This window comes from Salmo trutta, chromosome 27 (genome assembly GCF_901001165.1).
Source record: "Salmo trutta chromosome 27, fSalTru1.1, whole genome shotgun sequence".
Lineage (NCBI taxonomy): Eukaryota > Metazoa > Chordata > Actinopteri > Salmoniformes > Salmonidae > Salmo > Salmo trutta.
This window is the reverse complement of record NC_042983.1, coordinates 9,970,734-9,986,952: the sequence shown is the minus strand read 5'-3', so window position 1 is coordinate 9,986,952 and position 16,219 is coordinate 9,970,734. Positions and strand designations below refer to the sequence as shown.

General features: G+C 41.0%; 1 protein-coding gene across 1 annotated transcript in view; it reads left to right on the top strand.

Annotated features, from left to right (window-relative positions):
• Positions 1-240: 240 nt before the first annotated feature.
• Positions 241-16,219, top strand: part of LOC115164277 (electrogenic sodium bicarbonate cotransporter 4-like) — a 39,513-nt gene continuing 23,534 nt past the window's right edge. The window contains exons 1-10 of the mRNA XM_029716589.1: positions 241-372; positions 702-831; positions 1,272-1,432; positions 1,725-1,880; positions 2,165-2,245; positions 4,682-4,737; positions 6,163-6,320; positions 6,675-6,762; positions 7,108-7,262; positions 7,442-7,570. Coding sequence (XP_029572449.1) covers positions 752-831; positions 1,272-1,432; positions 1,725-1,880; positions 2,165-2,245; positions 4,682-4,737; positions 6,163-6,320; positions 6,675-6,762; positions 7,108-7,262; positions 7,442-7,570 — 1,064 coding nt within the window. The 5' untranslated portion in view covers positions 241-372; positions 702-751. The remainder of the gene's footprint in view (positions 373-701; positions 832-1,271; positions 1,433-1,724; positions 1,881-2,164; positions 2,246-4,681; positions 4,738-6,162; positions 6,321-6,674; positions 6,763-7,107; positions 7,263-7,441; positions 7,571-16,219) is intronic.

Genomic DNA, 16,219 nt, shown 5'->3' with positions numbered 1-16,219 from the left:
TTCTATATCTTTCATAAATCAACCCAAATAAGTCTCTAACATGGAAATGGCTCTAACACTTACGTAAATTACATATTTCTGTATTTCATTTTCAATAAATGTGCTAACATTTCATTACGGGGTAATGTGTGTAGATGGGTGAGGAAAAAAATCAATGTAATCCATTTTTAATTTAGGCTGTAACACAACAAAATGTGGAATAAGTAAAGGGTATTTGAATACTTTCTGAAGGCACTGTATGTCAGGTTGCTGAGTTCGCCTAAGCATTGACACCTCGTGGTAGAGATCAAGCCCTCTGGTCACAGATGTTCCTGTAGGATTGATAGAAATGCTGTCAAGCTCAAGATCAGATCATTGCCATTGAAGTGAAGGGTAAGACTGAACGACAAGTTTTCACACTTGCTGATACAATTGATCCGCTTCATTTTTCAGTTTACCATCCCTTCATCCCTGTCTGTGAGGAAATATTACAACCCAGTAAAAATGCAAATATTCAGCTTGACCTTTTAAATATTAGGAAATGTAATCATCACCATCTGTTGCTGCACCATTGCTTGAAACTCCCCGCTTAATAAGTGGGCTCACAGGGAAGAGATTAAGCATGTTTCTATTTCAGATCCATAAAAGTCAAAAAATCTCCAGAGTAAATATGAGTCTGTCAAGCAGTGATGATGTCTGACGTGTGTGTGTGTTTGTCCCAGTGTCCCCTGCAGCGGAGCGTCTCCGCTATATCCTGGGAGAGGATGATGACATGCCCAACCCCACCCTCTTCACTGAGATGGACACGCTGCAGCAGGACGGAGATGAGCTGGAGTGGAAAGAGTCTGCTAGGTGACTTCTGACCCATAGATTACACACACACAGACATACAGAAACATAATAGAAACATACGGTAAAAGCCAGCCTTGATATCAAGTCTGTCAAGTTCATGCCAAGAAGTTGACGGTCTATGTTATAGTTATAGCTATGAACTTCTGAGTCACCTGTAGTGTAGGCTCATTTATATTTTAACGTGCGTATGGTGATACCAAAAATGCATTTCATAGAACAAATGATCCCATTCCTTTAGCATAGACGGATGTCATTCCAGAACCTACCAATTTTGTCACGCATTTCATGTTTATTATGCCATGCATGATGAATGAATGTCTGATTGTTAACATGTGTCATTCCCAAGACAAGCAGTCAGTGTTTACATCATACCAGTTTCGACGTGAGTGATTTGTCCCTTCCAACTCATGCCCTCTTTCTGTCCCTGTACTGGGGTCCAGGTGGGTGAAGTTTGAGGAGAAGGTGGAGGACGGAGGAGAGAGGTGGAGCAAGCCCCATGTGTCCACCCTGTCCCTGCACAGTCTGTTTGAGCTCAGGACCTGTCTACAGACTGGCACTGTGGTGCTGGATCTGGAGGGATACTCACTGCCTCAGATAGTTGGTGAGCATCACAAATTCCCCTTTACAGAGCGCTAATGCATGCCAAATAAGTGTTGTGTGATTCTTACCTAATGCTTAGAGATAGTACTGTTAACAATTTCAAGTCTCTGTCACAAATGACAAGCAGAGTTTTTATCCCTTCTAAGAACAGTTAGCCTAGTGTGTGCAGTGTATTTCAGTGATGCTAGCAGCATCCAGTAGTTGACAGGAAAGGCGTTATGGTACCAACAAGGAAATTAACTGTTGATTGTGAGTGATACTACAAACAGTACTAAGACAACGTTCTCCTGCAGATGAAATCATTGAGCGGCAGATAGACGAGGGCATGTTGTCTCCTGACCTGAGAGAGAAGATCAGCTTTGTCCTCCTGAGGAAGCACAGGCACCAGACCAAAAAGCCCATCCACCGCTCTCTGGCTGACATGGGCAAGGCCAGCGGCGGTGGTGCCCGTGAGTGTCCCTCTGCTCTATGGTCAAGAATGGCCATCGGTATCCCTATACACATTATAGTACTTCCAATGTTTTACATTTGTAGCCTACTTATACACATAAATATATATATATTATGCCCACTGCACAGGCTTTCTTACACTTTCTTTAATTGCAAATGATCAACAACAAAAAATGTATGCAGTCCTCTCAGTTTTATTCAATTGAATTAAATAAACTTTATCCCCATATAGTCTATCTCCTTAAACAGTCTCCTGTCTTTCTTACTTGAATTTCCTCCTCAGCTCGTAGTCCAGGTGCAGCGGCCGCATTCAACCGCTCCACAGAGGACCTCCGCATGAAATCAGGAGGCTACGGTCGTCTGCGTGAGTCTCTCTCTCATCGTCTCTCTAGAGCCTGTCTGTTTCTTCTTCTCTTTCTTTCACACTCTCTTCCTGTACCGCTCTTAAAGATGCACTCTGCAGAAATCGCTCCTCCATTTCCTAGTTGCTAAAATTCTAATAGTTTGCTTAATTTCAGTTTATATGACAAAACAAGCAAGTATAGTGTAGAGAATCATTGTACCATCTAAACACTATGAAATATATTTTCCATAACAGAAAATATTGTATTTTGACCTGTTTCAAGCTGGTGTACTAAACCAAAAGTGAAAGACACAAAAACAAAACTTAAGAATGGGAAGCATATAGCATATAGAAACGTGCTTTCAATGAGAATGACAGATCTAGAACATACATTTCTATGTGAATTCTTCGGTCACCCAAAAAGTGACATATTGCAGCTTTAAATATCAAATTATTTGCCGCTCTCTTTTTAGATTTGTGTTGAAGCGATATAGAATACTACAGGGTTCTCCCCAAATAATGTAAGAGAGGCGCTGCGCACTATGTAAAAGAAGTAAAAAATATACAGTACCAGTCAAAAGTTTGGACACACCTACTTATTCAAGGGTTTTTCTTTATTTTTACTATTTTCTACATTGTAGAATAATAGTGAAGACATCAAAACTATGAAATAACACGGAATCAAGTAGTATCCAAGAACGTGTTAAACAAATCAAAATATCTGTTATATTTTATATTCTTCAAAGTAGCCACCCTTTGCCTTGATGACAGCTTTGCACATTCTTGGCATTCTCTTAACCAGCTTCATGAAGTAGTCACCTGGAATGCATTTCAATTAACAGGTGTGCCTTGTTAAAAGTTAATTTGCGGAATTTCTTTCCTTAATGCGTTTGAGCCAATCAGTTGTGTTGTGACAAGATTGTCACAACACAACAACACACAAATAGATAGCCCTATTTGGTAAAGACCAAGTCCATATTATGGCAAGAACAGCTGAAATAAGCAAAGAGAAATGACAGTCCATCATTACTTTAAGACATGAAGGTCAGTCAATGCGGAAAATTTCAAGAACTTTGACAGTTTCTTCTAGTGCAGTCGGAAAAAACATCAAGCGCTATGATGTAACTGGCTCTCATGAGGAACGCCACAGGAAAGGAAGACCCAGAGTTACCTCTGCTGCAGAGGATAAGTTCATTAGAATAACTGCACCTCAGATTGCAGCCCAAATAAACGCTTCACAGAGTTCAAGTAACAGACACATCTCAACATCAACTGTTCAGAGGAGACTGTGTGAATCAGACCTTCATGTTCAAATTGCTGCAAAGAATCCACTACTAAAGGACACCAATAATAAGAAGAGACTTGCTTGGGCCAAGAAACACGATCAATGGCCATTAGATCGGTGGAAATCTGTCCTTTGGTCATAGGAGTCCAAATTTGAGATATTTGGTTCCAACCGCCGTGTCTTTGTGAGAGGCGGAGTAGGATGATCTCCGCATGTGTGATTCCCACTGTGAAGCATGGAGGAGGAGGTGTGATGGTGTGGGGGTGCTTTGCTGGTGACACTGTCAGTGATTTATTTAGAATTTAAGGCACACTTAACCAGCATGGCTACCACAGCATTCTGCAGCGATACGTCATCCCATCTGGTTTGCGCTTAGTTGGACTATCATTTGTTTTTCAACAGGACAATGACCCAAATCACACCTCCAGACTTTGTAAGGGCATATTGACCAAGAAGGAGAGTGATAGAGTGCCGCATCAGATCACCTGGCCTCCGCAATCACCCGACCTAAACCCAATTGATATGGTTTGGGATGAGTTGGACCGCAGAGTGAAGGAAAAGCAGCCAACAAGTGCTCAGCATATGTGGGAACTCCTTCAAGACTGTTGGAAAAGCATTCCAGGTGAAGCTGGTTGAGAGAATGCCAAGAGTGTGCAAAGCTGTCATCAAGGCAAAGTGTGGCTACTTTGAAGAATCTGAAATATAACAGATATTTTGATTTGTTTAACAATTATTTTGGTTACAACATGATTCCATGTGTGTTATTTCATAGTTTTGATGTCTTCACTATTATTCTACAATGTAGAAAATAGTAAAAATAAAGAAAAACCTTGAATGAGTAAGTGTGTCCAAACTTTTGACTGGTGCTGTATTTTTTTTTACATCTTTTGCTCTAGATTGCAGGAAATTGCAGTTACAGGTGTTAAAAAATGAAAAAATCTCAGAGTCCAAAGGGGGGCACTGACCCCTCCTGGCCTCCCCCCGGCCATGCTCAGCAGCATCTCCTTGTTAAAAAATCCTGAGGGGAAGTGATAATATTTAATCCTCTTCAGGTCATGATTTCATTTCATTTGAAGAAGAAAAACTCACATGTGTCTTTGATACATAGAACACTCTCCATATCCTCAACATTGATATGATCAATTGTTCACATGCATTGTGTTGCTTTACAGGTCATGCCCATAGTAGGAGTATGAATGACATTGCAGACACTCTGAGCACAGACCAGGTGACCGACTAATACAACATTACAACTCAGCAGGCTCAATTCAATCAAACATCCTTGCAGAGCGAAACTGCAGGTTTTACAGAATTATTGTCATAATATAATTTAGGTTTTCTAATCTAAGTTAATTTAGGGTAGTTACATTACTTAAAATGTGCACTTCCTCTGTGCAGAAATTATATTAGTTTTCCGCAACGATGTTTGATTGAATTGCAACCAGAGTGTTTGTAGGAATTCATATTCCTTCTTTAGCAATGGCAAAACGTGTTGAGTTTATGTATACATACAGTATGTGTTTGAGCCGAATTTTCAATATCCATTTAACCAGTAAATGTGCTGAATTTTAAATGTACATTTTAATTAAGTTTGGCAAGCAGCTGTATGCTGCAGAGGATTTGTATTGCAGTTGTATTTCACTGTTGCCATGGGAGACTGATGAGAGTCAGCATTGTTATAATTCTCATAAAATATTTGATTGGGTTCGTTTTAGTGTTGGTGTCACAGAGCAGTTGGGAGCAGGCTGCTTCACAATTCAGTCTTTTCTAAGGGTGATTTAAAAGAAGAATTTAAATCCAGGAGAATTCCATTGTTAGCAGGGTTATTATGCTGTGAATGATGGAGGATGGGTCAGGCGTGTTGTGCTAAGCATTGGGTTGAAACAGATTCCTCTTTGACAATTTTATGCCCAAATAATTGTCTTGAGATAATGTTCTGGACAAATACGTTGGGTTTAACTCAGTAGATATGTGAATTAATACATCTCTGGGTACTTGACTGTTTCTGCATCTATTTGGCTAGCGTAAAGCAAAAACAGATTGGCTTCCAGGCTATCCCAATGTTTTTAAACTGCCCTCACTGTTTAGTCTATGGTTGAGTGGTTTATACTACACGTAGGGGCATACATACATACATACATACATACAGTAAATCATGTACCAGTGTGCTAGTGATACCGTTGGCCACGTTTCTTTCACGCATTCAAGTTCCAGGCTACATTGGACTTTTGATTATTTTTTTTACATTCATTCGAATTGACGCTCAGAGACCGGTTTTGTTATCCAGCAAAAACATATGCTGCCAGAAGAGTAGTGAGGTGAAATGTAATTATGTTTTTCAAACAGATCATTGAGTGGATAGATAGAAGCCTAAAGGCATTGTTAGAACACAATGACAATGTCAAGAAGGAGAAATCTATTATATGCACATATTGTATGGTTTCACTGTCATATTTGAATAATTTATTAGTGTCATATAGTGATATTTATGTGGGTATATAAAAAAACTAGGACTTGAACTTGAAAATATGTTGCAATTTCACCTCAGATTTGTTTTGTCAGTTAAGCTGACAAGAAGTCCAGTGTCCATACCATACAGTATATGCCATGATGTATCAACTACTTTTGACTCCCTCCCTCCCTCCCTCCATAGCTAAGGAATAAGTTCATGAAAAAGATCCCTAGAGATGCTGAGGCATCAAATGTGCTAGTGGGTGAGGTGGACTTCCTGGATAAACCCTTTGTAGCCTTTGTCCGCCTGGCACAGGCCACCACTCTGGGAGGACTTACAGAGGTTCCTGTGCCCACCAGGTAATGGCTGTCTGCCTGCCTGTCTGATACATTACCATGTCTATTCATATTACCCCTTACTCCTCTCTGTCTGTCTATCTGTGTGTTTCTCTCGCTCTCTCTCTTTTTTTCTGTCTCTCGTCTTTTTCTCCGTATCTGTTCTTATACCCATGCAAATGTATTTTGTGGGCCCTAAACCATTTTTGAGGTGTCTATTTTATCCACACTAGCTAACCTAACCTTAGTTGAACACACATACTGTAAATAATTGCTGCCTTACTTTCTCCTTTGCGTCTGTTCTTATGCCCAAGCGAGCACATCTTTTGACATTTTGTGAGCTGTTGTTGAGGTACCTTTTTCCCCACACTACCACAGGTTCCTGTTTATTCTGTTGGGGCCCACAGGAAAAGCCAAGTCCTATAATCAGATCGGTCGAGCCATAGCTACTCTAATGGTGGATGACGTAAGTGTCTATCATTGTTTCCTTTTGTTCTTGAATGCAGATGACATGGAAATACAGGCTTGATTGTCTAGGCAACTTGAGTCAGGCAAAAATGTGTGGACTTCACATACTGATAATGAGGCCACCATGGTTTGCTGTTGGTAACGGTCAGCCTCTCCTGTCACTATCATGGGAAAAAAACATTCAATGTCAGACAGTCAACAGACTGTTATTTCACCATAAAAGACAGGTGTTTTGAACAGAGTCCCACCACGGTCATATGTTAGGAATAGTTCCCAGGGTTGGCATCCCATTACTTTATGAGGGGACAAGACAGGTCCTAATATCAGATACGTTGTCCCCCAGCTCTTTAGTGATGTGGCGTACAAGGCTAGAGATCGAGAGGATCTGATTGCAGGTATAGATGAGTTCTTGGATGAGGTGATCGTGCTGCCGCCCGGCGAGTGGGACCCCAAAATCCGTATCGAGCCACCTAAGAAGGTGCCCACGGCTGACAAGAGGTTGGAGTCATTATTTAGGTTTTATAATCTAGTTTAATCTAGGTTAGTTCCATTACCTAATCATTTCCCCACACTTTTAAAAAGTCACCTCCAAGACCCAGATATGAGGTCCTTCTCAGTATTTCTGTCATCAACACTTCCCTTCCCTCTCTTCCCGTGTGTATTCCCTCTGTTTACAGGAAGTCAGTGTACTCTCTGAATGAGCTGGGTCAGCCGAACGGTACGGCGGGAGGAAGTGGAGGCCACGCTGAGGATGAGGAGATGCCAGTGGCTCACGAACTGGGAGAGGAGCTGGCACACACTGGGAGGTAGGCTACTGGTTGAGGACTGGGATTGACACCTTTCACATGTATGTTAGGAGACTAGGAATAATGATAACATGAAAGGAACTGGGTCTGAACTGGGATAAGAGAGAAATGCTACTGAGTGAATTGAGATATGAGGTAGAGAACTTGAGTGGAACTGATACTAGAGCTGGCCTTTAAAGAGACATTGGGACATCTAAATGTGCTTGAAAATGTCCTGTCTCTTGTTAATTCACATTGGGAACATTCACCCAGTGGATGGATTAGGGACAGATCACAATTTACTGGGGGGGGGGGGGGGGGGGTCCAAAATAGGGGAGGGTTGTGTATTTTTTCTATTGGGCACAGGGGAGGGTAGTGTGTTTTTCCCTGGTTTACATTTGCTCCTTTGGAGGTTTTACTATATAATTTATTCCATCATAGACACATTTCCTCATCCGCTTGCATGCGCCTCCCCAATAGAAAGGAAGGTGTTTTGGTACTTCCCATATGCATTGTGCTTTTCCGTGTGCAAATATTTACTATACCACAGGTCAGCATATTCTAACAGTCTAACGGTCTATCCTGCCCTCTATCCAAAATTCATAGTGACAATAGTGGTAGGTGGATATTTGTCCAGATCTGAAATAGGCCAACTAGCAATCATAACACAAATAAAAACATTTAAATCTGCATCAATGTTTTATATGAATCGACAGGAACAAATAGGAATACAGTGAGGGAAAAAAGTATTTGATCCCCTGCTGATTTTGTACGTTTGCCCACTGACAAAGAAAGGATCAGTCTATAATTTTAATGGTAGGTTTATTTGAACAGTGAGAGACAGAATAACAACAAAAAAATCCAGAAAAACGCATGTAAAAAATGTTATAAAATGATTTGCATTTTAATGAGGGAAATAAGTATTTGACCCCTCTGCAAAACATGACTTAGTGCTTGGTGGCAAAACCCTTGTTGGCAATCACAGAGGTCAAATGTTTCTTGTAGTTGGCCACCAGGTTTGCACACATCTCAGGAGGGGTTTTGTCCCACTCCTCTTTGCAGATCTTCTCCAAGTCATTAAGGTTTCGAGGCTGACGTTTGGCAACTCGAACCTTCAGCTCCCTCCACAGATTTTCTATGTGATTAAGATCTGGAGACTGGCTAAGCCACTCCAGGACCTTAATGTGCTTCTTCTTGAGCCACTCCTTTGTTGCCTTGGCTGTGTGTTTTGGGTCATTGTCATGCTGGAATACCCATCCACGACCCATTTTCAGTGCCCTGGCTAAGGGAAGGAGGTTCTCACCCAAGATTTGACGGTACATGGCCCCGTCCATCGTCCCTTTGATGCAGTGAAGTTGTCCTGTCCCCTTAGCAGAAAAACACCCCCAAAGCATAATGTTTCCACCTCCATGTTTGACGGTGGGGATGGTGTTCTTGCGGTCATAGGCAGCATTCCTCCTCCTCCAAACACGGCGAGTTGAGTTGATGCCAAAGAGCTCAATTTTGGTCTCATCTGACCATAACACTTTCACCCAGTTGTCCTCTGAATCATTCAGATGTTCATTGGCAAACTTCAGACGGGCATGTATATGTGCTTTCTTGAGCAGGGGGACCTTGCGGGCGCTGCAGGATTTCAGTCCTTCACGGCATAGTGTGTTACCAATTGTTTTCTTGGTGACTATGTTCCCAGCTGCCTTGAGATCATTGACAAGATCCTCCTGTGTAGTTCTGGGCTGATTCCTCACCGTTCTCATGATCATTGCAACTCCACGAGGTGAGATCTTGCATGGAGCCCCAGGCCGAGGGAGATTGACAGTTTTTTTGTGTTTCTTCCATTTGCGAATAATAGCACCAACTGTTGTCACCTTCTCACCAAGCTGCTTGTAGCCCATTCCAGCCTTGTGTAGGTCTACAATCTTGTCCCTGACATCCTTGGAGAGCTCTTTGGTCTTGGCCATGGTGGAGAGTTTGGAATCTGATTGATTGATTGCTTCTGTGGACAGGTGTCTTTTATACAGGTAACAAGCTGAGATTAGGAGCACTCCCTTTAACCTCCCTGGGCGAGGTGGACCACCCTAGTCAACAGCCAGTGGAATCGCGTGGCGCAAAATACAAATACCTCAAAAATGCTATAACTTCAATTTCTCAAACATATGATTATTTTACACCATTTTAAAGACAAGACTCTCAATCTAACCACATTGTCCGATTTCAAAAAGGCTTTACAGCGAAAGCAAAACATTAGATTATGTCAGGAGAGTACCCTGCCAAAAATAATCACACAGCCATTTTCAAAGCAAGCATATATGTCACAAAAACCAAAACCACAGCTAAATGCAGCACTAACCTTTGATGATCTTCATCAGATGACACTCCTAGGACATTATGTTATACAATACATGCATGTTTTGTTCAATCAAGTTCATATTTATATCAAAAAACAGCTTTTTACATTAGCATGTGATGTGCAGAACTAGCATACCCACCGAAAACTTCCGGTGAATTTACTAAATTACTCATGATAAACGTTCACAAAATACATAACAATTATTTTAAGAATTATAGATACAGAACTCCTTTATGCAATCGCAGTGTCAGATTTTAAAATAGCTTTTCGGCGAAAGCACATTTTGCAATATTCTGAGTACATAGCTCGGCCATCACGGCTAGCTATTTTGACACCCACCAAGTTTGGGACTCACTAAACTCAGAATTACTATTAGAAAAATTGGATTAGCTTTGCTGTTCTTCGTCAGAATGCACTCCCAGGACTTCTACTTCAACAACAAATGTTGTTTTGGTTCCAAATAATCCATAGTTATATTCAAATAGCTCCGTTTTTTTAATGCGTTCAGGTCACTATCCAAAGGGTGACGCGCGAGCGCATTTCGTGACAAAAAAAATCAAAATATTCCATTACCGTACTTCGAAGCATGTCAAACGCTGTTTAAAATAATTTTTTATGCTATTTTTCTCGTAAAATAGCGATAATATTCCAACCGGGCGACGTTGTATTCATTCAAAGGCTGAAAGAAAAAAATTGAGAATTGTCATAAATGCGCCTCTCAGTCTCACTGTCCCCAGGCTGACCACTCACAAATTCTCCTGTGGTTCTTCGCCCAGAGACAGCAGACACCCCATTCCACTTTCTGGCGCCTTCTGAGAGCCAATGGAAGCCTAAGAAAATGTCACGTTACAGCACAGATGCTGTATTTTCGATAGAGATGCAACAGAAGGACAACAAATTGTGAGACAGGGCACTTGCTGTATGGAATCTTCTCTCTTTGGCCTGCCATATGAGTTCTGTTATACTCACAGACACCATTCAAACAGTTTTAGAAACTAATTATATGCATATTCTCGTTTCTGGGCAAGAGTAGTAACCAGTTTAAATCGGGTTCCTTTTTTATCCGGCCGTGCAAATACTGCCCCCTTGCCCCAACAGGTTAAGAGTGTGCCCCTAATCTCAGCTCGTTACCTGTATAAAAGACACCTGGGAGCCAGAAATCTTTCGGATTGAGAGGGGGTCAAATACTTATTTCCCTCAATAAAATGCAAATCAATTTATAACATTTTTGACAATGCATTTTTCTGGATTTTTTTGTTGTTATTCTGTCTCTCACTGTTCAAATAAACCTACCATTAAAATTATAGACTGATCCTTTCTTTGTCAGTGGGCAAACGTACAGAATCAGCAGGGATCAAATACTTTTTTCCCTCACTGTAGCTGATAGGCAGTGGAGAGGCCAGGTGCATCATTGCGCATGAAAGAACAGTGAAGACATGAGACACAGCTAAAATATTTCCCCTATTGATCTTGTTTAGGGACAATTCAATTATTCTACCTAGACTAGCCTACAACACCACAATGCAATGAATAATTGCATTATTGTTTAAAAGTGAAAACAACATTCTATAGCCTACTCTAGGCTGCAGTGAAAATGGAATTTGAATAACAGACCAGTTGTGGGTCCACTCAACAGTTTATAAGGTCTAGAAAGACACAGTAGCAGGCCAGTCTGGCTGTATTTTTACTTCTGATACTGAATATGCTGTCTGTTGCACATCATTCTCCCAAGTCGTCCTATAATAATGTGGCCACATATACTCCCAGCAGACCCAATTATTCAGGAAAGCTTAACGCATGCTCTGCCTCCTCTCCAATCCGAGCGGCTATTCCTCGCACACCTAGAACCTAACACTTCAATATAGCCTAAATATTTATCATTTCACTTTTAAAATGTATGACTTTTTATATGTGGCATAAACACAGCCAGTCACAATGTTTTAATCCAAGTAGGCTACTTCAAAAGTCTCCTGTCGGCATGTCCACAATCGACCAAAATATAATTCCAGCGTCCTCAAAATGACTTGACATTAACCAGGTTTCCATCCAACCTTTTAATGCGAGTAAAGTAGCCTACGTGTCTGATAAATGTCACTACTCCATGGGAAATCATGCAGTTTATTAGGCTACAGATTAAATCAATTATGATGAACTTCACAAGGTGGTGAAAGTGCACAGTGATGAGGTTGATGCTCCTTTCAATAAATATTGAGGGTCTTATTTTATGTGCACTACGTATTTACACACAGACTTTTCTCTGCAACAAGTCAATTTGATGGAAACACAAGTCTGATGGGAAAATGCTCCAGGGTTTTCCTTAGCTGGTAATTGCTGGCATTTGGCTGATAAAAAATAAAAAGCTGATAAATAACATTGTGTCGGGCCATATTGCCCAGGAGAGGTTGTCTATCATAGCCGACACCTCGAATTTGCTCTTCAGCACCATTTTCTCACGCCTTACGCGCACATGTGCCTGCTTTTGAGGAGAGGGAGAGAGCAAGAGAGGAGCCTTGGCCTAGGCCACTGTTGATTGCAAAGATGGAGGCCTTTTTCATTGAAGTAAAACCAAAGTTAGAGGAAAAAGAGTATGCTTATAGTGAAAAGAGGGGAATATAAAATGTTTTAATATTGTAGTGGACTAAGATGAGAAGAATGCAGGGTACTGTACAACTCCTTATTTAGGTAGGATTCAATTATAAAACATACAATTATTTATAATAAATAGTTTTTTATCCTTTTTATTATTATCATTGTATGTCATTGTTATTATTGTAAGCCTATGTCATAGTCCGTGTATGTAGGTGGCAGGGAAGTCAGGTGCAGGAGAAAACAGAGTGGTTTAAAAAAATTGAATATTTATTTCCAAAACCAACATAGCAAAGAATCCGGGAAAAACAATAACCCGTCGCACACCGATATAGACACAACACGTACATAACAAACAAACAATCACCAACAGAAATGAGGGGAATCAGAGGGTTAAATACACAACATATAATTACTGGGATATGAAACAGGTGTGTAAAGAGACCAGACAAAACCAATGGAAAATGAAAAACTGATCAATGGTGGCTAGAAGGCCGGTGACGTCGACCGCCGAACACCACCCGAACAAGGAGGGGCATCAACTTCAGTAGAAGTCGTGACAGCCTATTTACTAAACAAAAATATAAACGCAACATGGAACAATTTCAATGATTTTACTGAGTTACAGTTCATATAAGGAAATCAGTCAATTTAAATAAAGTAATTAGGCCGTAATCTATGGATGTCACATGACTGGGCAGGGGAGCAGCCATGGGTGGGCCTGGGAGGGCATAGACCCACCCACTTGGGAGCCAGACAGTTTTTCCCCACAAAAGGTCTTTATTACAGACATAAATACTCCTCAAATTCATCAGCTGTCCAGGTGGCTGGTCTCAGATGATCCCGCAGGCGAAGAAGCCAGATGTGGAGGTCCTGCGCTGGCGTGGTTACACGTGATCTGCGGTTGTGAGGCCAGTTGGACATACTGACAAGTTCTCTAAAACAATGTTAGAAGGCAGTTTATGGTAGACAAATGATCATTCAATTATGTGGCAACAGTTCTGGTGGACATTCCGGCAGTCAGCATGCCAATTGCACTATAATTGCTGCAATATAGCCTGTTCAAAACGTTTGTGACGGTTTAAATCAGTTCGCAAGTGTTTTTTCATTCTGTTGAGGCATTTTCTTTGGCCAAATTAAGTTACAACTGCCACAATATAATAGCCTACTCCTATTTTCCCAAAAACAATGGCTTAACTTACATTTGATATTACCCTAATAAAGTTTAGAAACTTTTGTGAAGGTTTGTTGTGGCTATTATTAAGCTTTAGCTACTGCAAGCCTATGATATGAAGACAGGGTGCAGCAGCGCTCCAACTGACTCCGACAGTTGAACTTGAGATGAGGAAGACTGTGTCAGGCATACCAGAGTTACTACTATAATAACGAAATATAATGCTTATCTTTATACAAAATATTCTGATAGAAAATGTATGAATTAGCCTCCTTCTGTACATCTCTATCTGTATAGCAGATGCAGTAGCCATCTCACCTAAAGAAATGTATGTCGGTGTCAAAGCATGCTGCCGGCATATCTCTCTATCTCTCTGGTGCTAGGCCTAAGCTTCTCTTCCTTTATATAGGCTAGATTTTTTTTTAAAGATTAATATCTTACATTGGACACATCAGCCTATATAAACATTTGCCTCTGACATGTTGCATATGCTACTCATGGAAACACAAGGAATGTTTTTGTAATTTGTTATAGGAGGTTTGTAAGTACATGTAGCCTAAATGTGGCTCATTTGACCAATATCCCTCGTTTATTGATGGATGGCGCTGGCTGCACCAAGTCGGATCTGAATGCATATGGATGTCTGGTAAAGTTCTCAAATGTCTGGTAAATTAAAATTTGCTGATCACGTTGTCTGACGCCGAATTTTCCCAAAGGAAACCCTGAAATGTGCATATTATTTTTATGCTGATTTTAGAATATTTTCATGAAATTCTCTGGACAACACCCTGTCGTTCTCTGCAAACATCAAAGCGGTGACCCGCTCCTGCAGGTTCATGCTCTACAACAGCCGTAGAGTGCGACCCTACCTCACACAGGAAGCGGAGCAGGTCCTAATCCTGGCACTTGTCCTCTCTTGTCTGGACTACTGAAACTCACTGTTGGCTGGGCTACCCGTTTGTCCCTGCAACTCTCATGTCACCCCGCTCCTCCGCACACTCCACTGGCTTCCAGTCGAAGCTAGCATCCACTACAATACAATGGTGCTGACCTACAGAACAGCAAGATGAACTGTCCCTCCCTACTTTCAGACTATGCTCAAACCCTACACCCCAACCCAAGCACTCTGTCTGCGAACCTCAGTTCTCTTTGCCCTCCCACCCGTACGAGAGGGCAGCTCCCGCTCAGCCCAGTCCAAGCTCTTCTCTGTCCTGGCACCCCTATGGTGGAACCAGCTTCCCAAAACATCTGAACAGTATCTTCAAACATAATCTTAAATAATCCTCCTCCTCCTTAGCCTCTGCTAAATGACTAAAATGTAAATGTGAAATCTGTTGCCAATTGGATGGAAACCTATAGACAACCTATTATGGTGAACCTAAAGACTCTGGCAAGTTCGCTAGTTCTGTGTGACTTTGATTATGCTTGCAATGCACATCATGGTTCACCAGCAGCCCCAAACATTTAAAGAATAAGCTACAGACTAGGGTTGACTATTTTCCTGGTATTTTACAAATGTTCCATCCCAAGAATAATCACTTTTCTCCCTATAACCCGGTATTTCCTGCCCAAACCGGAAGTGTCATTCATATAAAGCATATTAATATATTAATATGTCTGGATTTGATTAGAGCTTTGATTGGTATGAACATTCAAATCTAATGCTACCTGAGCCTGATAAGCCATACATTAAATATATTTTATGAGCCCAAGTCCAAATCATTGTGCCATTATCCAATACATAGCATATGAAATAGGCTACCACATATTACGCACGACAGAAAAACATAAAAGCCCATAGATGTAGCTACTGTATGTTAAAAAAATAATGTAACCCCCGAAAGCCAGATGGTGATGTGTAAATTAGACGTGCATTCAGACCTTATATTACTGTTGCATATGCTGCAGCAAATGTAGGGACCACAATGGAATTAAGTCCCTGACTTTATTGTACCGTCCAGGTCACTTTTTAAATTACGTCGTAAAGGACAGACCAAGGCGCAGCGGGTATAGTGCTCATCTTCCTTCTTTATTTAGAGAGAACACTCAAACAAAATAAACAAACGACGAAACAGTTCCGTAAGGCACACGGCTAACAGAAAACAACCACCCACAAACCCAAAGGAAAAAAGGGCTGCCTAAGTATGGCTTCCAATCAGAGACAACGAAAGACACCTGCTTCTGATTGGAAACCATACTCGGCCACACATAGAAAACGAACATAGAAAATTAAAACTAGAACAAATCCCCTCTAAATAAACCAACCCCAAAACACACAAAAACAACACCCCCTGCCACACCCTGACCATACTACAATGACAAATGACCCCTTTACTGTTCAGGACGTGACAATATGTATTTTTCTAACTGACAATAAAATCAATCAATCAATCCAAACTGTGCATCGGCAATTAGATGAACGGAAATAGACATCTGTTCCAAAACACCAAAAAGTTGAATGACATTCAGAGATTGTCAAGCCAAGCCTTTGATACTGGGTAAGCCTACAAGGTAGGGAGGGATGTGTTTTCTGTTTGTCTATTTATTGTGGTGTTGAAAACAA